This window comes from Sebastes umbrosus, chromosome 8 (assembly GCF_015220745.1).
Source record: "Sebastes umbrosus isolate fSebUmb1 chromosome 8, fSebUmb1.pri, whole genome shotgun sequence".
Classification (NCBI taxonomy): domain Eukaryota; kingdom Metazoa; phylum Chordata; class Actinopteri; order Perciformes; family Sebastidae; genus Sebastes; species Sebastes umbrosus.
This window is the reverse complement of record NC_051276.1, coordinates 34,832,707-34,857,377: the sequence shown is the minus strand read 5'-3', so window position 1 is coordinate 34,857,377 and position 24,671 is coordinate 34,832,707. Positions and strand designations below refer to the sequence as shown.

Genomic DNA, 24,671 nt, shown 5'->3' with positions numbered 1-24,671 from the left:
TGCGACGTGTTTTCCATACTGATGTTACATTGTTTCTGTACGTATTTTACTTATTTGAAGCCCAATCAGGGGTGAAAGTAGATTGAATTTCTTGCCGGTACTACTCGGCTACTCCAACCGTCATCACTTGATATTTTTCTCTCAGAGCGCTTGTCTGCGTGAGCAGCACAGTCAGACCCCCGCGGATCCAAGCCAGTATGCATGCGGAGTGTCGCTCCCCGTCAGAAAAAAACGTAATATACAAACAAACAGACAAACCGAACCGAAAACAGAACCTCCTCGGTGGAGGTAATCAACTGGATGTTGACCTGATGTCAGCAGTTTTTATTTGTTGAAATGCGATTGTAAGTGACGGGTTGTATGTCGGTGTTGGCAGGCAGCTGCTGTCCCGGCTTCCTGGCACTGAATCTTTTAGTAGTGCCGGACCGTACCGGCCTACTTTCACCTCTGTTTTTAACATTAAAACCTAAATTATAATGTTCATGGAGGTGGTATTTATTGCCAGACGGTTGTATTAGCCTGCATTACTTTTGCTAGTGTAGATTGAAATAGATAAATCCCTCTTTTAAATGGTGATATGTATGCTGAAGTACTGTGGTGCGACAGAGCAGGGATCCAGTGATCTACCAGTTTGACTGGAGGATTTTCAGGATGTCAGACGGCCAACTCAACAAACTAAAGTTCTGTTATTCAACCAACAAAAACTCATATTTCAGACGTCTTTAATAGTCTCTGTCCACGTGAATACATTTGGTCCTCATTGTGCACCGACACACACTCTGGCAGAGGGCAAACAAAGACTGGAGCATTTTGCTTTTGTTCCACCCTGCAGTTAAAAAAAAAGTTTGTTCACATCCAAATGAGGTGAAATTAGATTAGGCTCCTTTTGTAGGAGCTGAGAGAGACAGCAGCTCTGCTCTGAATTAAAGACAGTTTGCTGCTAACTGCATTCTGGGTTTTTCCATGGCATCGTTATCTGCTGATTGTGCCCACAAAGGGACGAGTGTGACGTCTAAACTCTGCACTAGAGACAGCGGGACGGTGACTCTGTGTCCTCGGCGGAGCAGACATTTAAAAGTTTTGACCTTTTATTGGTGCAGAGAGTGCCGACGGAGCACATTTTCGACTGGGAAGTGGCCAGTACAGCCACAGATCCCTGTAGCTCTGCAGCTGTCTGTTGTGTTTGGGTACTGCATTGTGCAGGAAGTGTAATCCACAAAGAGTCATTTGATCTGGCAAATCTGCTGCATGAAAGTAAAACAGTTTTCTTGATAAATTAAGGCATGATAAAGATTTCTTTTTTTGACTTAATTTAGATTTAAAACAAATAAGATGAAAGTCAGAAAGCTGAATTAAGACATTTAAGAGGAAATAGTTAACAGAAATTGTAGCTTGAATCAGCCTGAAATTAACTTTATTAAGTTTCCAAAGTTCTAAAGTTTTGTCGGGATCATTTGTGTTCCTTCGTACTAGGTGCTTCGGAGAGTAGGAGGAGCTCCATAGATACCGACAACTTTGCTTTCCTCCATCAACCATGGAAGAAATAATCACTGTTGCTGCTTTGTACATGTCGTGTCTGGGTTCATAACATCACCCGGCGGCGAGCTGTATTCACATACGTAGACTGTATCTAGCAAGACACACATCTCTACTGAGGTATGAACCCAAAATAAACAGATTGTGCTGTGATTTAATATCAATAAACAGATCAAAATGATGCTGAAATAACTACATAATGATGCTGATTAGTCAGGTCTGTTACCATGACGACAAGCAGACAACTTTTAAAATGCTTGTTTTCTGAATGGAGTTTGGTTGGATCAGTGCCAGGCTATGCAGCTGCTCCATCAACACTCAACATGACGTCATCTAGAAACGTTGTTGTTTCTACCAGAGACAGTCTGTGGTTTCTGCTCTCTGGACAGATGTGATGAACTATCGTAGCTCTGGGTGACCACAGACACATACGAGATTTATTTATCCTCCATTTCTGATTCAACAACGTCAGGACGTCAGTGACGACAGGAGGACGATCTCAACGCTGATGGGCTTCGCGACACATCGTCACGCAAATTTCTTGCTCGAGTTGAAATATTTCAACTCCCGTGAATACACGTCTGTTCGCCTATTTGCATTGCGTCGTATTGTATCGTATCGTATCGTATCTTATCATATTGTATCGTATCGTATCGTATCGTATTGTATTGTATCATATTGTATTGCATCGTATCGTATCATATTGTATCGTATCGTATCGTATCGTATCGTATCGTATCGTATCGTATCGTATTGTATCATATCATATTGTATCGTATCGTATCATATTGTATCGTATCGTATCGTATCGTATTGTATCATATCGTATCATATCATATTGTATCGTATCGTATCGTATCGTATCGTATCTTATTGTATCGTATCGTATCGTATCATATTGTATCGTATCGTATCGTATCGTATCGTATCATATTTTATCATATCGTATCGTATCTTATCATATTGTATCGTATCGTATCATATCGTATCGTTTCGTATCGTATCGTATCGTATCGTTGTAAAAACTTATCGTTACACCCCTACTAACATACAACCACAGAACATGATCACACACACACATTAAAGACAGAGAACACATTAGAGCCAAACCATACACCAACACACAACAAAGAAAACACACATACAACAGACTATCAAAGCACACACACACACACACACACACACACCCTGTGGTTGTTTATTCATGCACGTTCCATCCAATCACAGCCTGTCGGCTTGACGCTCCACAGCCCGGCCGCCGCCTAACAACAACAACATGTCCACCGACGGAGAGGGAAGGATCACTACGGGGGGACTCGTCTTTGTCTTTACTTCTCTTTATCCTTCCTCTTCCTCTTTCTCTTTCATCTACTCCTTCTTCTCTGGAACACCTTTCTCTCTTCGGCAAGGAAAAAGTAGAAGGAGAGAAGAAGAGTAGGGTTCAAGGAAATAGAAAGAGAGGGATGAAGAGCTCAGTATGTGTGACGGAAGTACAGAAGATGTTTTCCATTCTCTCCTCCTCTGCAGTAAACGCTTCTCACTCACATCTCTTCTTTACATGACATATTATTATTACCATTATTATAATTGCCTGTATTGATTTTATAAGACTTTATTATCTCTGGTAACTTATCGTTATTGATTTCTGACAAAGCTCTGGCAACGTAATCTGAACTGTTCTTCATCCCAGTAAAGAGAGGAAGACACTAACAGTCTCTGGAGTCGAAGTCAAACTTTCTCCCATTTAGTAAGTTATATTTTATTGACGTCAGTATAATAATACATAATAGAGGTCGACCAGTAGTGGATTTTTAAAGACCGATATAATAACGGTAGATTGTAGAAGGAAAATATACCCAATTAATCGGCCAATACACCCAACCCCTGTCAGAAATGAACAATCTTTGACTTTATTAACTATGTAACTAACTGACATCTAAGTCAAATAAATACCTAAATAAATAAATCTGTAACTGAACGTCAAACTCAAAGTAATAAATATCTAAATTAGGGCTGTCAATCGATTAAAATATTTAATCATAAATTAATCATACATTTTTTTCTCTGTTCAAAATGAAACTTAAAGGGAGATTAGTCAAGTATGTAATACTCTTATCAACATGGGAGTGGACAAATATGCTGCTTTATGTAAATGTATGTATATATTTATTATTGTAAATCAATGAACAACAGAAATCAATGACAGATATTGTCCAGAAACCCTCACAGGTACTGCATTTAGCATAAAACAATATGCTCAGATCATAACACGGCAAACTGCAGCCCAACAGGCAACAACAGCTGTCAGTGTGTCAGTGTGCTGACTTGACTATGACTTGCCCCAAACTGCATGTGATGATCATAAAGTGGGCATGTCTGTAAAGGGGAGACTCGTGGGTACCCATAGAACCCATTTACATTCACTGATCTGGAGGTCAGAGGTCAAGGGACTTTGAAAATGGCCATGACAGTTTTTCCTCCGCCAAATTTAGCGTAAGTTTGGAGCGTTATTTAACCTCCTTCACTACCAGCTAGTATGACATGGTTGGTACCGATGGATTCCTAGCCCAAGCCTGCCCTTTCAAAACTACTCCCTGACTGCTAATGTTACTCATGATAAACAGCGGTCCACCTCCGTGTTTTGGTACGGTTGGCTTTCACACCTGATGCGAACCGTACCCGAGTCCACATGATCCGTACTCCAGACCACCTTTTCAAGTGGACTCGAGTACAGATCGACGCACCGTGCCCGAGTCCGATACGGAGCATTAACACTAATCAAACAAACTGGACTTTGGGGTCAAGTGAACTCAGATCCGGGCCCGGGTCCCTGATGTGAAAGCACCCTAACACATTGTTGGTTTTGGTCTTTTCATGAGACATATTGACAATAACAACATATAGAATAAATCCAGCCTTGAGTAGAACTGCATGTTCGGTCCCGTATGCAACAAACCTCAGTCATTGTTGTCTGTGCCTCTAAATAATGAGTTATTGTCAGATCTTAGATTAGAGGTCATAGTTCATGTTCTTCAGTCTGTATGCACAAAGGTGGTGTGTGGTTCCTTCCCACGTTCCTAAAATGATTTGTGGATGAATTTGATGTTTTTCTGTGGAGGTGTTTGACTTTATTCTGCATGTTGACGAGTGTGATGAACATCCTGTCAAACTGAAAGACAAAGAACAACAGAAAATATAGAACAGTATGTCTGGGAGTGGTCGTCATATGGTTCTCATAATGAAGGAGAGCAGGAGGTTAAAATGAGGCTGGAACTGATGGATGAACAGGAAGACAGATGGTGAAGCTCCACCCGAGTTCTCACCTCCTTCTAGGCTCGAAGAGTTGCTTTTCAAACTTTGCTCCGTGGCTGAGCTCCGTGGTCGGTTTGTATTCACGTCACGCCCCTCTGGAGGAGAACACACCCCTTCATAAAGAAAGACAGAAAACACAGACTCTGCAATGTTGCACACACTGCATCTGCATAATTCTCCCATTTCGATGATGCATTTCATGCGCAGCCCCAAACCGTATCGACTGGCGTTTTTGTGTATATGCGATGTTTGTTGCAAAATGAATAAGTGTTGGCGAGCGGCGCGTAACGCGGGCGTCGATAGTGCCGTCGGGCAACTTACAAATGGTGTAATTATCTCCTCATAAGGTTATTAGAGGATCAATGGAGCCTGGTGGCCTGATGACAGAGGTGAGCTGATGAAGGATGGGAAACGGTTATGATGACCCGACTGCAGAGGGGCAGCACGGCGATGTTAGAGAGAGGAGGGAACAAAGACAGCATGGTCCTATTGGGTTAGTGGATGGTTTGATCTTAAACATACGAACAGGAGTTACAGATGTCGGCCGATTTTACATGGTAGAGAAGGACAACGGTCCCAAAGAGGTGGTGGACTGTTAATACTTCTCCATACTGACCCTAACGCTCACAATTAACCCCCACAAGTCTTCCTACACCAAATATTTATTATTGTAAATCAATGAACAACACAAAACAATGACAGATATTGTCCAGAAACCCTCACAGGTACTGCATTTAGCATAAAACAATATGCTCCAATCATAACATGGCAAACTGCAGCCCAACAGGCAACAACAGCTGTCAGTGTGTCAGTGTGCTGACTTGACTATGACTTGCCCCAAACTGCATGTGATTATCATAAAGTGGGCATGTCTGTAAAGGGGAGACTCGTGGGTACCCATAGAACCCATTTACATTCACACATCCGGAGGTCAGAGGTCAAGGGACCCCTTTGAAAATGGACATGACAGCGTAAGTTTGGAGCGTTATTTAACCTCCTTCACTACAAGCTGGTATGACATGGTTGGTACCGATGGATTCTTTAGGTGTATTAGTTTCATATGATACCAGTATCTTCAATCTAGTTTTAAAACTGAGCCGCTACAACCTCCGAAAGATCGATTGCGATAATGCGTTAAAGAAATTAGTGGCGTTAAAACGAATTTCTGTTAACACGTTATTATCACGTTAACTCTGACAGCCCTAATTATTACTATTACAACTTTGTTTAAAGTAGAAGTTTGGAGACATCTTTCAACTTCTTCTTCTGTTAACGTCTCTGAGGGACTCGGATTGGTTTCCCCCAAAAGGGGTCGTGGTCATGAGAGCCTACTCCGGATGACGTATTGCCGGTCTGATGTATATATTTTGGGTGCCAATGGAACCCAAAATATTTAGAGCCCAGTTGACCTGTTGTGGTTCAATTATGATCGAAGTCAATGACGCTTTTTTCTGGACTGGAAAACTCATTCAAAATCCTAGTTCAACAGTATTCTCCCCTTTCATGCAACAATGCGGGGACATCCACTAAATGGACGTTTGAGGATGTTTTCATATTAGGTACCATTGAATAAAAGTAGGGATGCACCCATACTGATACCAGTATCGGGTATCGGGTCGGATACTGTGCCCATGTACTCGTACTCGCAAAACTTCTCCGATACAACGGCACCGATACCACTTTACGCTGGTTCCTGATGTGAAAACACCCTGAATAATTTCATTCTTCTTCTTTTGGGGCCAAAACTATTTCACATATGAATAATGCATTTTGTTGTCTCAATTCTACTGTTATTGTATTTGTTAAAATAGATATTATTGAAGGAAAAACATCAATATAACAGCTGATTCCAAACTTTTCAACAATATGTAATTTGTCATTACCTTCCAAAAGAATCTGTCTGCCACCGTGTTTAATATCTGGTTAAGTTTAGGGAAATAAAATGACCTGGTTCAGGTTTGGCCGTGTTCAGCTAACAGCTATCATTCACTGTTGTTAAAGGAAAGAGAGAGGAAGTCAGACGATTCAACTTTCTGCCAGTTGATCATGCCAAAAAATGGATTTCCCCGCGGGGGACAAACAAACCAGTTTTACAGGATAAAAAAGTGAAACCATCCACAGTGAGTTAAAGTAAGACGAGCCCTCGTAATGTCATTTCAAACATAATGAAGGGTTATGGAGTCCAGGTCTGTCAGATGGTCGGACCACAGAAAAAGAACACAGCTGGATTGTGGGTCAAGTGAGGACAGCTGGTTCACCCAAAATCTAATTTACACACTTTTATATAATGTCTTTTTTTCCTGTTAATGTCATTGTACTTGACCAGCAACACTTCTGTATCCTAAATCTATCCGTCTTATCTGCCTCTTACGTTTATCTTGACAGCTTCGAAGTTCAGATTTTCTTTTGTTTCAGAGCACTTATCAAAACAGACCCAAAATAAATAACATTATGAGCACATAAAACACAAAGAGACCTCAAGAATACAGTACACAGAGGACTAATGCACAACAATTAGAACAATAACTGGAAGTAAGTAAAGTAAGAACAAACTTTAATGTTCTTAATAACGGTATAATCTTTACTTTGTAAAGTTTGCACTGGTTGAACTACTTCTTCTAGCCTTGTTCTCATAGCTCTAGCATTGGTAGTGGTAGTAATAAATGTTGTAGTAGTAGTACACAACAAATAGAATAATAAAACACAAAATAAATCGGACTCAGTGTGCAAGGTTTCTTTAAGTAACGTTTTTTATCGGATGACGGATTAAAAAAATGCATACATGAAATACAGACTTGGCGTGTAAAGACCTTTAATGTTAGTAGATTCAGTTACTGAAGTAAGAGTAGAGGTAGTAATGGCAGTAATTGGACTAGTAGTAAGCAGTGTTATGATATATGATATTGTTGTAGTAGATGTCATTGCCATAGTAGTAGTAGAAGAAGTGCTGCAGAGGTGGTAATAATATAAGAAGTAGCAGTAGTAGTAGTAGTAGTTGTAGTAGTAGTAGTAGTAGTAGTAGTAGCGGTAGACTCATCAGGACTGTAGTAGTAGTAGTAGTAGTAGTAGTAGTAGTAGTAGCAGTAGACTCACCAGGACTGTAGTTGTAGTAGTAGTAGTACTGGTAGTAGTAGTAATAGTAGCAGTACTGCCATCATGCGGTGACCCCACCAGAAACCGTCTGGCGGCCCCGTTTGGGCCCTCAGCCACAGCCGTAGATTGAGAAACATCTCTGCGGTCAGAGAGAGGAACAGTGTGTGACTGTGAGTGTACTAACGAACAGACTCCAAACAGCCTAACTAGACCCATAATTCCATTCACTGGAACCAGGAGCTGCAGTTTGCCCTGGGCTAGCCAGGCGGATCTGGCCTCAGTTAGGACAATGTGGCTGCTTTCTGTTTCCATCACAGCAGCAAAACTCACGACTGATTTTATTCATTAAGGACACAGATGAGAATTTGTCCTGGTGACGGATGAAAGTCAAGTTTTAAGTGTGTGTTTTTTGCGTTCATTTCAGCAGGCTGAGTTGGCATAGCCATGTTCTCCAGCGCCCCCTGGGCATCCTGAAATCTTTTATTTTTCTGTCTCCAGTAAACGTCCCAACCACGGTGGTGGAAGCGATGACCAGGCAGGAGTCCCTCCAATCCTTCAGCAAGAACGGCAAACCCTCGTCCTCCTCTTCCTCCTCGTCTTCCTCCTCTTCCACCCCGTCCACCGCCCTCATGCGCTCCATGGTCTTCCCCCACTCCCCCTGCCCGAGGAACTTCTCCCTGTTGGACAAGGTCGGGGTCGGGGTTCAGTCCGACGTCAGTTTCGGCCAGATGGGGTCGAAGAACCAGCGAGTTCTGGCGAGCCCGACCTCCACCAGCCAGCTGAGCAGCGACTTCAGCGACTGGCACCTGTGGAAGTGCGGCCAGTGCTTCAAGACCTTCACCCAGAGGATCCTGCTGCAGATGCACGTCTGTCCGCAGAATCCAGACAAGTAAGATGGCAACTGTTAAGATGTCTTAAGGTCTTGTGCTAGTCCAGGGGTCGGGGGGTCCAGACGTTACCTCTATTTTATCATTAGATTAAATTATAGCATTTAAAGCTATTTTCTTTACTGTTTTTTTAGCTACGTAAGTAAAATTGTGTGGTTTGTCTAAGACCTCCGGGCCAGGCAGAACCATCACAAGGCCCGTATAACGCCCAGATCTGAGCTACTCTGTCATACAACGGTGGTTAGAGTGGTGCTATGTTGTCATAGACACATTTTTATACCCCGGCGACAACGTAGTCGGGGGTATATAGCGCTCTGCGTGTCTGTACTTCAGTCCGTTCGCGTGTCACACTTTTGTTTCCGGAGCAGAACTCAAAAATTATTTAACTTAGGAACTTCAAATTTGGTGTGATGGTTGACAGTGTGATCTAGTTGTGCCTTTTGGGGGTTAGAAGTCCAGGGTGCGCAACATTTTTTAAATTTTATCCAAAAGGACAACACTTTTGACAAAGCTTTTTTGATGAAACGGTGGGATGAAGCTCTTCACGGCACCCTGCGGGTGCTTTTCTGCCAGAAAGAGACGCTATATGGACACTAAAAAAGGGTTATGGATGAATGTAATATGTATATACAACATTGGTAGCTGCTGTTACAATCCTGAGATTCACAAATAGTATATTTAAATTCAGGACTCTGGCTAGATACACGATTGTTTCCTGTAACTTCTGATGGCTTAAACAAGAATAAAATCTGATTTTTCCATTCATTTCCTTTTGAGTAGGGACACTCAGTGTTTGCTATGTCATCTGTAATCTAGCCAGGAACACTTGTATTTGCATTAACATGACGAACATGACACAGCAGTTGAGTTTTTAAAACCTGCTGTTGCAGTTTTTCCAGAGGAAGCCGGCAAACCAGACGTTTAGTTTAGTAATTTATTACGTCGGTTGTCTCATCATCACACCGTTTGTGTGTGACAGAAAGTGGGAGTTTGTGGACGAGAGTGAAGAGAGTGTAAAAGTGTCTGAGTGTGTATAACATCTGCCAACTTAATTATATACAGCGCGGAGGGAGGAAGAGGAGATGTGATGTGTTTGTATTTGTGTGTCGGGGCAGGGAGGTGGGGGAGGGGGGGGGGGCGGAGGATGTATTGGAAATTTTTTGCTTAGCTTTATTTTTTGCGGGGAGAGTCAGAGCGGCGTATAAATCAACGCTGTGCGTCAGTGAGAAATACCTCGCCTTACGGTGACGGGGCCAGGAAAACAGATGCCACTTATTCAATAAACTAATACTCATAGGGAAGAAAAATGTGGGCGGGTGGCGGCGGGGGGGGGGGGTCGATGTGGAGCTGCCTGTCAATAGGAAGGTTTTATGGGACGGAGGAGCAGATAGAATTCAGCTGAACAAGCCAAACAGGCCCGAGTCCTGGAGCTTTAAGGCCTCCACTGTGCCTCATCTGGACTGGGGTTAGACCAGTACGCCAATCACAGCATCACTCTGCTCAAAGTCCTGAAGTCCTGGAGCCGGCCAGACGACGTCTTTTCTACGGCTTCAAACTGAAAGTTGATGATTCAAATATCCGATTCAAATCTAATATTGTCAGTTAGAAGTAGCTGGTTCTTGTGTTCCTTCAGGAGGATCTTGGGGGTCCTGTGTGAGGTTCTGGTGGTCCTTTGGGAGGTTCTTGTAGTAATAGAGGGAGTTCTACATCCTTTAACGATGGTTATAATTCATTGATGAGGGACTATGTATCATGTATGGGGTTCTAGTTTTCCTTTAGAAGGTTCTAGCAGTCATCGGGGAGTCCTTAGGCTGGTTCTTGTGGTCATTCAGGAGGATCCTAGGGTCCTATAGATTCTTGCAGTAATTTAGGGAGTTCTACAGGCCTTTTAGGTGGTTATAATGGTCATTGATAAGGTTCTTGGAGTCCTGTAGGTGGTTCTAGCAGTCATTGAGGAGGTTCTTGGAGTCCTGTAGGTGGTTCTGGCAGTCATTGAGGAAGTTCTGTAGATCCTGTAGGTGGTTACAATGGTCATTGAGGAGGTTCTCGGAGTCCTGTAGGTGGTTCTAACAGTCATTGTGGAAGTTCTATACATCCCACAGGTGGTTATAGTGGTCATTTAGGAGGTTCTTGGTGTCCTCTAGGTGGTTCTAGCAGTCATTGTTGAAGTTCTCCACATCCTATAGGTGGTTATAGTGGTCATTGAAGAGGTTCTTGGAGTCCTTTAGGTGGTTCTAGCAGTCATTGAGGAGGTTCTTTGAGTCCTGTAGGTGGTAGTAGAGGTAGTTTAGGAGGTTCTTGTGGTCACTGAGGAGGGACGTGGAGTCCTGTAGGGGGTTCTAGTTGTCCTTCATGAGGTTCTAGCAGCCATTTAGGAGTCCTTAAGCTGATTCTTATGGTCATTCAGGAGGATCCTGGGATCCTATAGATCTTTAAGTAATGAGATCGTTCTGCAGGCCTTTTAGGTGGTTATATTGGTCATTGAGGAAGGACTTGGAGTCATGTAAGGGGTTCTAGTTGTCCTGTAGAAGGTTCTAGGGGGCCCTGTAGGTGTTTTGTTTTGTGGTCATTGTGTTTTTTTATCTCCTTTAGGTGGTTCCAGTAGTTTCCATAAAGTTTCTGTGAGTCCCTATGCAATCCTTTATGTATTGACGTAACACACTTTCTGTTGAGTTTTACTTTATTTTGTTTTGGGGAATCTTAAGGATGTTGTTGTGGTCATTATGGGAGTTCTTGTGGTTCTCTAGGTGGTTCTGGTAGACCTTAAGGAGGTTTTGGGTCTTCTAGGTGGTTGAACATTGAAGCGGTTACCACCCTTGATGTTGGTTACTTTAATTAGTCACTTATCTGTACTACCTTTAAAGAGACAGGTCTCAGTCTTCAGACTTTAGACCACTATGGTAGTACAGTATCTGTGAATAAAGGAGTCTGGCTTTTCTTTCCCTTCTTGATTTCTTCTCCCCCTCTCATCCCCCTCTCTCTCTCTCTCTCTCTCTCTCTCTCTCTCCCTTCATACATATTTATTGATGTTTACTTGATGGGAACATTTGGAGCTGAAGACTGATGGCTCTTTATATCAGCTTCAAAAAAACGCACCACACACCTCCTCTCAGCTCCATCTCTTTCAGGTTTGTTTTTTTTTCTGCTGACTGTTTCTTTTTTTGAACTTTTTCGTCTTCTGTGTCAGTTTTTCCCCTCCTGTGTGTCATTTCAACAAAATCCATCATCAGCGGAGCAGTTTGTTTATGTCAATGAGGCCTTGGAAGTGCTTTCGATTCAGTTTTTAAACCGTTGTCGGGATGTAGGATACTGTTAAAGTTTTGTGATGACGATGAGTGATGGAGCAGGAAAAAAAAATCTGAACATAAATGGACTGCGTTTCCACTTACAGGTTTGACATATTACAAAAGCAACGCGGTATAAACCACAGCAATGAAGGAAATTAATAACCACTGCGTTTATGATTGATGTGTTTACTGCACTGGTGTTTAAAAGAGTCATTAGTGCTTTTATGGAAAGTGGAGTAATTTTTACTAACCACTTTGATCTCCAATGTTCACTATTCAGATCTCCTTCTGGTGGTTCATGTTGTTTATGAATAAAACATGTATGTATATGGATATAATCACGCTTGTATAGCAAAGGACAGAAAGCTTACAGCTGATTGAGAGTGTGTATCATCACAGTCGACTTTATGGAGGAATTAAATGTTAATTTTGTCATTTGTTTTTAACCATCTAGCAATGCCTTGTCAATGATTTGGCCTCAGCTCAGGGGTCTTCAGTTTTTCCATACAGTTCTCTATTACTAAATACTCCATTAATGTCACATGAGTATATGTTTAACTCCATCACTGGAAAACATGAAGAGCCCCGAGCTGAGGTAACTGACAAGGAAGGCAAGACGTTTTCCCAAATATGAACCTGAAAATGGTTTTGGTTTTGATGTTTCCAGCGTTTAGATGTCGATGATATTAGATTGATTTTGATTAGGGCTCTCATTTGACTAAAATAGTTAATAGCGATTAATTACAAATTAATCACACATTTTGTATCTGTTCAAAATGTACCTTAAAGAGAGATTTGTCAAATATTTAATACTCTTATCAACATGGGAGTGGACAAATATGCTGCTTTATGCAAATGTATGTATATATATGTTATTGGAAATCAATTAATAACACTAAACAATGACAGATATTGTCCAGAAACCCTCACAGGTACTGCATTTAGCATAAAACAATATGCTCAGATCATAACATGGGTTAGGGGGTTAAAAACCTTAAGAACTACCATTGAGGACACATTTAGTGTTGAGGTTGGTATTTTTCACTTACTGTAGACCTTTGGGACTCCAGACTGGCTTCTAACCTGCTAATTAACATCTACAGTCTCCAATTACTATTAAACTTTAATTAGCCACTTAGCATTAATTTATCACTAATTATCTATTTGTGGTTACAGTGTTGTTTGTTGAAGCAGATAAAAGCAGCTGTAAGTTTGACCTTCATCGTCGTGTCTCTACAGACGTTACCTGTCGATGAGATTGAGCTGAAGGTCGTCTGTTGAGTCCAATTAGCCTTCACTGATCAACTCTAACGATCTACTTCTGTTGATATATTAAGCTTCATTCACACACATACATCTACAAAATGATGGATGGCACATACGGTACATACAAAAGTGGTTTTAAAGTGAGAGCAGGTATATGAAGTATTATAAAACACTTTGTTTTGAGACGTTTACAGACTGGATCAAATCTAGACTCAAATGTTATGTTTGTTGCTGTGCTTCATTTCTAATACAAAGTAATGAAACGGACTGATTCTCTATTTACTGGCTCGCTGTCAATTCTTCTGCCTCTTATTGCCGTTTGTGGCCGGCTCTGCAGCGCGAGTGTGCATGCAGAACGGCGCCCTTTTGCCGGGGGGAGGGTAGGACAATAGCGGCGTGGAGGGAGACGGGCGCCGGTCTGCATGTGTGCCGCAGAACGGGTTGAGGATCGGAAGAAGTTTCACTTTCTGGGCATGACATGACGAGGCGTTATCAATCCACCTGACAACAGTGATTTCTCCGTGCGCATTTGTTTCTCATTCAGAGAAAATGACTTTCTTTTCCCCGTCATGATATCAACGAGCACGCAGCATCAGCCTCACGTATGCAGCCCGAAAGCAGACGGTCCGTGAGGCAAAGCATCATGGGAGTAAAGTAAAATACAAAAATTCAACTAACGTTAGTCTAACGTAGTTTTAGTTATGTTTTTCCAGATGTTTTTATGTATGAAAATACCCCAAATGAACCCTGTAAGCGGACTACTTTATTACTTTAAGTGAATTATTTAAACAGCATAAGCACAGGAATGATTCTGTCTCAAACCTTTTGATCACTATAAGAGGTTTCAACTGTATATATATATATATATAGTTGAGTTGTTCTCAGCTGGGCGAACCACTCGACTCGCTGGTAGCTTTGAGGTGAAGGGAGCATTATGGGTGTCCACATAGAGTTAAATAAAATAATAACCTTCTCAAGGAGCTGTAATGTAACTATATGCTAAAAAATGACTTGCACAACCTTCCTTTTTAATCTTCATTACAGCAGAATGTGAGAATATGATGGTCCAGTGGTGCTCATAATTGTTTTGTACTACTCAAAGTCTCAAAATATAAATGATTCACTGATGTTAAAATGTTTTAACGCGAGTTGAAGGCTCTGTGTTTCTGCTCTAAGAGCTGAGAAAATTTACAATAACACAATTTAAATGTTTGCATGTCAGGCTGAAACAAGACTGTTGACATTCAGGAGATTTATCACCCAACAGCGAGGACATTATTTGCATTTAACACTAACACAGATGTGTGTGTTGTCCCTGCTGCACACACAGATGTGTTGAAAAATTACTGTATTCTTTTCTTTTCTTTTTCTTTTTTTTTCCTCAGCGTGTAGCCGCAGGAGTAACTAATACAGATCCATCTCTGTGATGGACGGGCTCGTAGAAATTCCTTCAAAGTCTATTTTTATCTGTCGTGTTTGCCGCTTTAATGAAAAACCTACTTTGTGTTGCATCTGCATACGGGTGGATTCTAACATGTTTCAGTGGAGGTCTGTGTGTTGCTGTAACTGTGGTTAAACACAATGGACCTGAGTGAGATTTAGTTTTTATTTAAATTAATGTTATTATTTTTTTTATCTATTTAGTTTTCATTTTGGGACACTTACATTTTTTTTGAAGCATGAGCAACTGCTGGTTATCAGATATCACCTGTATATCCATTCTCCTACAAAGTTACGTTCCCATATCTGCATTCTCAATTACGTTTTGAGGGAAACGTATTTTCTCCTGGATTATGGCCGCAGTTTTTAACACGTAGTTTACACGTAGTTTACTTTGTAAATGGAAACAAAACAAGACAAAAATATTAAAAACGTCTAGGTTATGTTTAGTAAAAACATCATTGTTTAGATTAAAACCAAAGACCGTATATAAGAAGTAGACGTAGTCAATGTAACGTCAACCGTTGGTTTGTGGACTCGCGTTTTGAAGCCTCGAGTTCTGCATTTTGGCCGTCACCATCTTGGTTTTTGGCCGTCGCCATATTGGGTTTTGGCCATCGCCATATTGGTTTTTAGCCCATTTTTCATTCACATATCTGGAGGTCAGAGGTCAAGGGACCCCTTTGAAAATGCCCATGACAATTTTTCCCCGCCAAAATTTAGCGTAAGTTCAGAGCATTATTTAACCTCCTTCATGACAAGCTAGTGTGACATGGTTGGTACCGATGAATTCCTTAATTTAGTTAATCTTAGTTTCATATCATACCAGTATCTTCTGTCTAGCTTTAAAACTGAGCCCGCTACAACCTCCAGAAGATTGATTGCGTTAATGTGTTAAAGAAACTAGTGGCAAATTTGCGTTATCGCATTAACTTTGACAGCCCTAGTTTTATGGAAACTTTTAGGAGACAATTTGATTGTCATTTGGTGTCACAAGACTTTTCACATGTTCAAATTAATTAGACTAAAGTAGAAACACTGCAGAGGTCGAGTTCAACTGTTAAGAACACGCCGTCAGTGAACGCACCGTTAAAACAAAGACAAACAGTGGTAGGATAGTATGTGTTCTAGTATGGATGAAAACGTTAACCAGCTCTCCTTAATGACTACGATTTCCTTCTAAACTACACTACCCACAATGCACCTCCCACCTCCTAAAGAAACAAAGCCAAGACCGTCTCTGTGGACGTGATATTGGCTGTTTGCTTGGTTTTTGTTCTGGGCTCATTTGATGAGAACAAGCGGTTGATGAGAGGACATTATGTGAGCTTTCTGCTTTAATAGGTTGGTCAATACACTCAGAGAGAGAGGGAGAGAGAGTGAGAGAGAGAGAGGGAGAGAGAGAGGGAGAGAGAGAGAGAGAGAGAGGGATGTCGGTGGAGGAGACAGAGAGAAAAGTAGATGAAGGAAAAGAGTTTGGTGTGTTTCTATGGGGGTCTACCAGTGATGTTATTTGTGCGTGGATGTCTGCTCACACAGTATATATATATGTGTGTGTGTGTGTTCAGAGAGCCATTGATTGTGTATTGACGAGGCGGGAGCAGTGATTTATAGCTGCTGGTCTCGGGGGGAATAACGTCTTCATACATAGGCGGACAGACGAGTCGTCCTCACAGCGCAGATATAACTCCATATGGATTACACCGACTCCATACGGGTCAATCAACACACTTCACTCTGCATCACTGCATGCTGCAAACACACACACACACACACACACACACACATTCACTGAGTCACTGAGGTCCAGTCCAAAACCAACGACTTTTACCTCCTGAGCTCATGAACGTACTTGTCAGTTATTTAATGCTCACTGTTATTTTTACTCGGTTTCGTTCAACCATTTGGACTCCTTTTTTATAACCAAGCTTATAGTTTTTTATGATGTGATTATTTTGGTACAAACATTTACCTGCCACTGTGGGCGGATGGCCAAAGGGAAGATTTACCCTCAGTTAGCACTTGGCGGGTGTTCATTTCGGACCCTGACTTTACATTTATAATGAGAGATTCGATTTAAATTTTCCTAGAGACACATTTTTGTGTTTTTACCAGCTCTTGGATGGATGACAGTGAAAGTGTGTTAGTCACATGGGTGGATTAAGAGACAATGGGCCCCTGGGTCCAGACATATATTGTTTAACCTCTTTTTGTGTCACTGTGTAATTGTTTTGGTCGTTTTGTAGTTTCTTTTTATTTTTTTGTCTGTTTTTTTGCCCCTTTTTGTAGTCGTTTGTGTCCTTTTTTTGGTTGTTTAGTGTTTCTATGTGGTTGTTTAGTGTCTCTATGTGGTTGTTTAGTGTCTCTATGTGGTTGTTTAGTGTCTCTACGTGGTTGTTTTGCCCCTTTTTGTAGTTGTTTTGTGTCCTTTTGTGGTTGTTTAGTGTCTCTATGTGGTTGTTTAGTGTCTCTATGTGGTTGTTTAGTGTCTCTATGTGGTTGTTTAGTGTCTCTACGTGGTTGTTTAGTGTCTCTATGTGGTTGTTTAGTGTCTCTACGTGGTTGTTTTGCCCCTTTTTGTAGTTGTTTTGTGTCCTTTTGTGGTTGTTTAGTGTCTCTATGTGGTTGTTTTGCCCCTTTTCATAGCAGTTTTGAGTCTCTTTGTAGTTGTTTTGATATTTCTTTGTGGTCATTTTGAGTCTCTTCCTGGTTGGTATGTGTCTCTTTGAGTGACAGTTAATAGGTGAAGGCCACATTTTTGTTATATTTATGGTATAATTATTATTGTATATATTGGTTTTGTTGATTTAAAAAATAAAATCAGCCATATCCTTAGCGAGAAATGTGCGTTAGTGAAGTTTATCAGTATCAAGTACGACACTTGATTCTACAGAGTTCATCTAACAAGTTTATTTGTGTTTGAAAAAGTTGAAATTATCTTTTTTTTCCATGTTTTAATCGAATACAATTCAGGACAGTGTTGTGGCTTACTTTGTTTAAATGTAATACGGGTTAGGTTTATAAATGGTTGATTTAAGTAACCCGGTGGCCGAGGGGCTTAGACACTTTACCTCTCTGTTCCCATGTGTTTCCTGTGTTTGGGTTACATTTAGAGAGGCTTTTATTATGAAGTCACAAGGAAATAACCTTCCTTCGTTGTTTTGTACAGATCTGCTGGAGTCCTCTCCGACGTCCTCTCGTTGGTGTAGTTTTCTGTTTTAAAATGTTGTTCTGCAGTCGGTGGGCAGCCGTCCCGCCCTGCTGTCCCCGCTCCTGACCACCTGCTTGACCTCTGACCTCTCTGATGAAATGAAAACATGCATGTGCGCCAAGAAAGTTGATTCCCATGTCGTGTTAATAGTCGGAGCAGTGAGGATCTGGTTGGCATGCAGTCCTACAGTCTGTCTCCGTCATCAGCTCGTGTGTTAAAGGTGTGGACACAGCGACACGTTGACACCGACTCTGTTGTTGTTACCACACGCTGCGCTGAAAGCCGACGCGACGTTTATTGTCCTGAACAGACGTGTTGAAAACGACTAATTTTATAGATCTCACACACATACACACACACACACACACACCCGGGAGGCGAGGATAAGTGGGAACATCGTGGCAGCCGACTCGACTCTCATCGCCCGTCCAAACCAAGTATTATTAGTTTCCCTGTGAACCAAATCGAAGCGTCTATTTAGTGTTTTGGTTAGCCGGTCGCGTGTTGACTCTGAACATATTTGTCCGTCTGTGCTGTCAACAGACTGTAACACTGTCAGACTGAATCACTGGGACGCTAACAGGCACCAAGAGGGATGCTGCTCAGTTACCTGCAATATCGTAGTTTAAAAACCAAAACCTCTCTTTATTGTTGTCACCTTCCACCTTCCCTTCCCCTCTCTCAGTCCTTCATGTCTCTGTCCTTCTTGTCCTGACTATTGTGCTACTATAATGCATAAAGTCGGTGGTTTGCAGGTCGGGTTGCGGTGGTTGAGTTAATGTATATTTTTGCATGTTGGTGGCGCGGATCGGGTCTCGTAACAAACCATCATTTTATTCTCTGTCTCGGTGAATTACGTCGCTCACATTACAAACTACTCTACCAGGAATGTGTGCTTGTTTTTTTATTCTGCGTCAGGTTCCTCCAGTTGTCTCATTGAAATGAATGAGAGGACTGCGTTTCCTCACACGGTGCTAATGTTCGTATAAATATGGCCTTAATATGTGTTGGTATTTGAGTCATAAAGGGGAGTCTGCATCGTCATACGGTTGAACATAAGACTCATATTTCCTGTCCTACTCTTCTGTCGTGGTTACAGCTCTAACTTTAAGGTTTAAGTTAACTTTAAGGTAAAAGCCAACACTAGGATCAGCATTGATTCATGGAGAGACCTTCATCTGGTCAGCTAACATTACTGCCAAGCAGCTGAAATATAGAGTGATATTGTGCTTTCAGCTGACGTGTGTCTCCTCACTGTGTTGAGCGATGCTCCTTCATGTCTATGTAGAGCGAGCACAAGCGCCAGCAACAGGACGCTGACTGTCGTTGACTTAACGGCCACAGGTGAAACTGTTAACAAGACATTTCTGATTCTTAAACAGTCCCTTTAAATGCTGCAGGTGTTATGAGGTTCATGCTCAGCTACAACGCGGTACAGACACGTCTCTTCGTGGTCATCTTGTGTGTCTTTGAAAAGGGGAGTCTGCGTCGTCATACGGTTGAAAATAAGACTCCTATTTCTTGTCCTGGTTGTCTGTCGTGGTCACGGCTACAGTTTAACTTCAAGGTTTAAGGTCAGTTTATAATTCGTCTTTTGGGTTTATTTAAGTGCTGCAGGTTGTGTGAGGTTCATGCTCAGCTACGTGTGTGGTAATTCATGCATATCTTTGATTATGTGCAAAAGTGTATTCATTTGTGAACATATTTGCATGTGCTTGTGTGTGCAAATATTTTGGTTGCATTATGCACCTACCTGTGAGTGTGTGTGTGTGTGTGTGTGTGTGTGTGTGTGTGTGTGTGTGTGTGTGTGTGTGATGGAGGTGTTTGTGCTTCTCCTCCTCCTCCTCCTCCTCTTCTCTCTCTCCACTGTAATAAACAATAACCGGGCATTAATCTCCCGGCCTGCTGCCTTAATAAATAATATCCACACATTCATCAACTTAAACTATTCACAATCAATGCAGCTCTTCATAGAAAACCCACCTAATAAATAGTGGTGCGGCCCACTGAGGCGTGAACTTATAGACCAGCCGGCTGATAAATGAACCGACCCCCACGGCGAGACGCCTTTTATGTGGAAAACTGCAAGTGAGAATTTTTCGATTTTATATTACACTATTTTACTCTTATTACTTTCCTCTGAGTGTGTGTGTGTGTGTGTGTGTGTGCGTGTGTGTGTGTGTGTGTGTGTGTGTGTGTGTGTGTGTGTGTGTGTGTGCATGTGCGTGTGTGTGTGTGTGTGTGTGTGTGTCTCCGTCCTCTCAGGGTACCGGAGGTGTTGTTGGTGATTTATTGGAGCGCTGAAGATGTTGGTCTATTTGTTTTATTCTAGTTCTGGGCTGTTTACCTATTTGTAAGGTACTAATGTCAGAGTTTTTGTCTTATTGGTTTCAGAATAAGAATCACTTTATTTTTACGACTGCAGGCAGCACACGGGGAATTTGTCCCGGTCGCACCGCCGCGGAGACGTTTTAACTACTAAACCCGGTAATACACTGTGATAAACAAGGTACAGTGAGGGGCATGAATACATGTCTCAGAGGGATACACAAAGACGTTCCTACCTGCACCATGTTAGAGCTGCACATAGGAATGTATGAACACATGCACTTTACATAAAAAAATCTGAAGCAAAACAGTGATTAAAACATCATAAACATAATGTTTTGTTTCTTCATCCCTCTGGGACAAAAAGTTTAGAAAGAGTTCCTAAAACCAGGTATTTTTTTTGTCTACCACTTTTAAAATCTGTGCACTAAATGAAGGAATAACATTTTAGATCTGATGTCATTCAATGTTCGATATATTCTACACAACAAACATTACATGCATGGTAAATTAAAGTGTTTTAATTACACTGGAGCCCTATGTTTTGGTGGGTGGGAGGATAATGTACACAGTACTATACTCTGTTTTTGTCATCTACAGCGGTTATTTGCATATAAACACACAATTCAAATGATGACAATGATTGTATTTTTATTAAAATAATCTTTTTAATTATATATTATAAGCTGCTTAGAGCTTGTGTTACACAGGTCATAATTCTCTCTCTATTACGTATTTTATATTGATGTGAAAACGTCTTCAAAAAACTAGATTTATTCAAGTTTTCTCACCAAAAACTACATTTTACAAAATTACATTTGAACACATAATGATAACGTTATAATTTACCTTCACCCAATACTATTATTTTTACTGAATAGAGCCTGAACGCACCACAGTGTAACTGGCGCCAGATTAATTTCACAAGTGGGGTTAGGGTAAAAAGTGTGTGTGTGTGTGTGTGTGTGTGTGTGTGTGTGTGTGTGTGTGAGACACTGTAGCAAACTAATCTGTCCATTAAATTCTCCATTTTCCTCCAAGAATTTTCTTTTTTGGGGGATTTGGAAACCTGCTGTAGCTAGGGGAAACTCAAGACTAGACAACGCTGTTGAGGATCGGCAAAATTAGAGGATAAGTGCCGGGCCGTAGATGTACGTAGGCTATGACAAACAGTTTAGTTTACTGAAATGTTAAAGCTTATTTTATTATTCAGTGTAAACGCTAGAGATGCACCAATCCCACTTCTTCAGTCCCGACAGCGATACCGATACCTGGGCTTTGGGTATCGGCCCGTTGGTATCGGTGCATCCTTAATAAAGGCTACACATTTTTACAATTGGAGAATGTAAGAATCACTCTAGGCCTACAACAATGATTAACTAGAAAAGTAATTTCTGAAGAAATTGCGGTGTGAATGCTGGATGCTGAAGAGCTTTAATCTGTATAAAGAAGGATACAGAATCAGAATCAAAAGATTATGAATCAGTAAATAAAAGTTGTAATTGCATGAAAAGCAGCTGAAGCCTTATAAATAGTTAGTTCTGAGTTCCCTGTTAAGAAAGTTACATTATGGGGCTTTTATTTTGAAAAACTAGGTGAATCCCTAGTTTCCTGTTAACATACAAAAAGGGGAATCTTACCAAGCTCCGCACAAAGTTAAATATTTCAAAAAGTACAATTCGGATGAATGAAAGTTGAATAATAGCCAGAATCTACGGAAGATGTGGAATATTTTACAGTTTGAATGGAGTTTCTAGGTGAAAGTATGAATGAGCAGTGAAGAGATGAAAATGCTTGAAAATGTTTAAATTCTGAACATTTCTTCCATTCATTTCAATGGAGAATTTTTGATGAATTATTATTAATAATTCTGAAAATATGAAAGTTAGGAATGAGAAAAGTAATAGCCATCATGTCCTAATTGAGCTCCACGTTTTGATGTTTGAATGGAGTTTTATATGTTGAAAAATGTGGAACGAGTAGCGATGCAAAAAAAGTGGTCTGACGAAAAATAAAAATAAACTCAAAGCATTCACACCAAATCAAAGTTAAAATGTTAAAAAATAACCATTATTCATTTCTATATAATTTTTAGTCAAAGCCACAGGGAGCCACTGGAGAGGGGCTCCGGAGCCGCAGGTTGCCAGGTACCTCTGACTATAGGAACTGACAAAAAGCTCAAAATGTATTATTGCAACGTCAAAATGCACGGTGACCAAAGTCTGGAGCCCGGCTCAGAGGAGGACTAAGTTCAGCCTGGCTCTTCAGTCATTTCAAAAATCCACCTTTACGGTCCTCATCCTTCATTTTGTTGCCTGATTTAGCAACAATACAATAATCTGTTGAGTAATAACTTATTGATCACACCGACAGATTCAACTTTTACTATTCTTTTTTTACTCCACACAGCAAAACAGACGCACGAGCTGCTAATTCAAATAGTTTTTAACGGTGACCAAAGTAGAACTCTTCCTCCAACTGAAGATGAAATAAACCTAGTGTGTGTTTTATATTTAATATTGCTGCGTCTTTAGATGTTTTGATTTAAGAATAAGGGAATATTTATTATATCTGTGAAGGAGAATAAAGTTGGAGAACTGATACTAGAAACAAGCGAGGAGGAGGCAGAGATATGAACAGACACGGTGATCACACTGTAAGTTAATAACTAGATAATGGTAGCTGTATGTGTGTGTGTGTGTGTGTGTGTGTGTTCAGCTCGATGAATAGAAACAGTGTGAGATTAGATCAGCTGCTGTATGGAAGCTGGACACTCTATTAGCAGACAGACACACACACACACACACACACACACACACACACACACACACACTGCTGCTGCTGGTTGGTCGTTTGTTTCAGTCTGATTCACTCCCACTGAGACACACACACACACACACACACACACACACACACACACACGCAGTGATAAATGGTCCAGTCGTGATCTCGGCCCGCGTTGTTGATGAGGGTCATGCTGCCATGGTTACCGGAGCAGTGTCCGACTCCCCCTAACCCCAGTGTGGTTATCAGTGTGTACAGACCTGAAACACTGTCGTCTCATCCCTCTCTATCTCGTTATGTGTCTTAATGTGTGTTTTTATCCATAAATATATATATATATATATATATATATTATTTGTGTAATTAGCTGTTTATGTTTCTATTTGTTTACATTCTGCATGTTTCTATGAGCCTGTCTGTCTGTTTGTCTGTGTGTAAAGTACATTTACTCAAGTACTTAACTACAATTTTAAGGTACTTGTACTTTACTTTACTTTTTACTTCTACTCTTCTATGTCTTAGAGGCAAATATTGTACTTTTTAATCCACTACATTTATTTTAAAGCCGTTACAAGTACAGCACAATATGAGATAATATTATTATTATTTGTTTTTTGCAAATGACTTAATTTATCCTGATTTTAGTGCTGTATAAATAAATACGCTTTATTGTTTATTGTTGGGCTGTTATTAGGTAAATTGTTGCAAATATTTAAATGACAAAGATGACAGTTTTAAAATGAATTAAATACAACGAGATTCACAGTTTCCACTTCTGGTCAGTGCTATAAAACAAATACTTGACGAGACTAAACGAGGCAGATATAAAACATATAACAGTTATAAAGCAAATAAAACAGGTAAAGTAGATGTAATAAATAAATATAAACAGAAGTTGCACTTGAGGAATAAAATAGGTAAATAGATGTCATGTAAACAGACGGAGTTGCACTTGAGGTGAATATATATTGCATTAGAGGATATATTGCAGTCAAATGTATTTCACATTCAGCGTATTAATATTGCAGAGATGTATTGTTTGTTCAGTGTCCGTATGGCTCAGAGAGAGAAACTGTTTGTGAGTCTGGAGGTGCGGGCTTTCATTGACCTCTAGTATTTACCTGTCAGGATTTCAGCTGACATGCTTTGGTTGCATCTGGTTGCTAAGATACGGAATATCCGCGGAAGTAAAAATGTCAGCACAAGGTACAGATTGTAAATAGTGACAGTGATGAGCGCAGCGTGTTTTCAACTCCAAAAAGCGTGCAGCGTTCAGAACAGAACAGACGCTCAGCACCTCGTCACACTGTTGGCGTCTGTAGTGAAGTTTAAATACGCATCGCTCCCATTTAGACCCGTAAAGACCCGTTAAGACCCGTAAAGACCCATTAAGACCCATAAAACCCGTTAACACCCGTAAAGACCCGTTAAGACCCGTAAAGACCCATAAAGACCGTTAAGACCCGTAAAGACCCTTAAAGACCCATTAAGACCCGTAAAGACCCTTAAAGACCCGTTAAGATCCGT

General features: G+C 40.8%; 2 protein-coding genes across 4 annotated transcripts in view; one reads left to right on the top strand and one right to left on the bottom strand.

Annotated features, from left to right (window-relative positions):
- Positions 1 to 24,671, bottom strand: part of LOC119492980 (actin, non-muscle 6.2-like) — an 840,607-nt gene that overhangs the window by 617,325 nt on the left and 198,611 nt on the right. The window lies entirely within an intron of this gene.
- prdm6 (PR domain containing 6) overlaps positions 1 to 24,671 on the top strand; it is a 107,733-nt gene that overhangs the window by 73,517 nt on the left and 9,545 nt on the right. For all 3 annotated transcript variants that reach the window (XM_037777881.1, XM_037777882.1, XM_037777883.1), the window contains exon 7: positions 8,440 to 8,830. In XM_037777881.1, the coding sequence (XP_037633809.1) occupies positions 8,440 to 8,830 (391 nt within the window). The remainder of the gene's footprint in view (positions 1 to 8,439; positions 8,831 to 24,671) is intronic.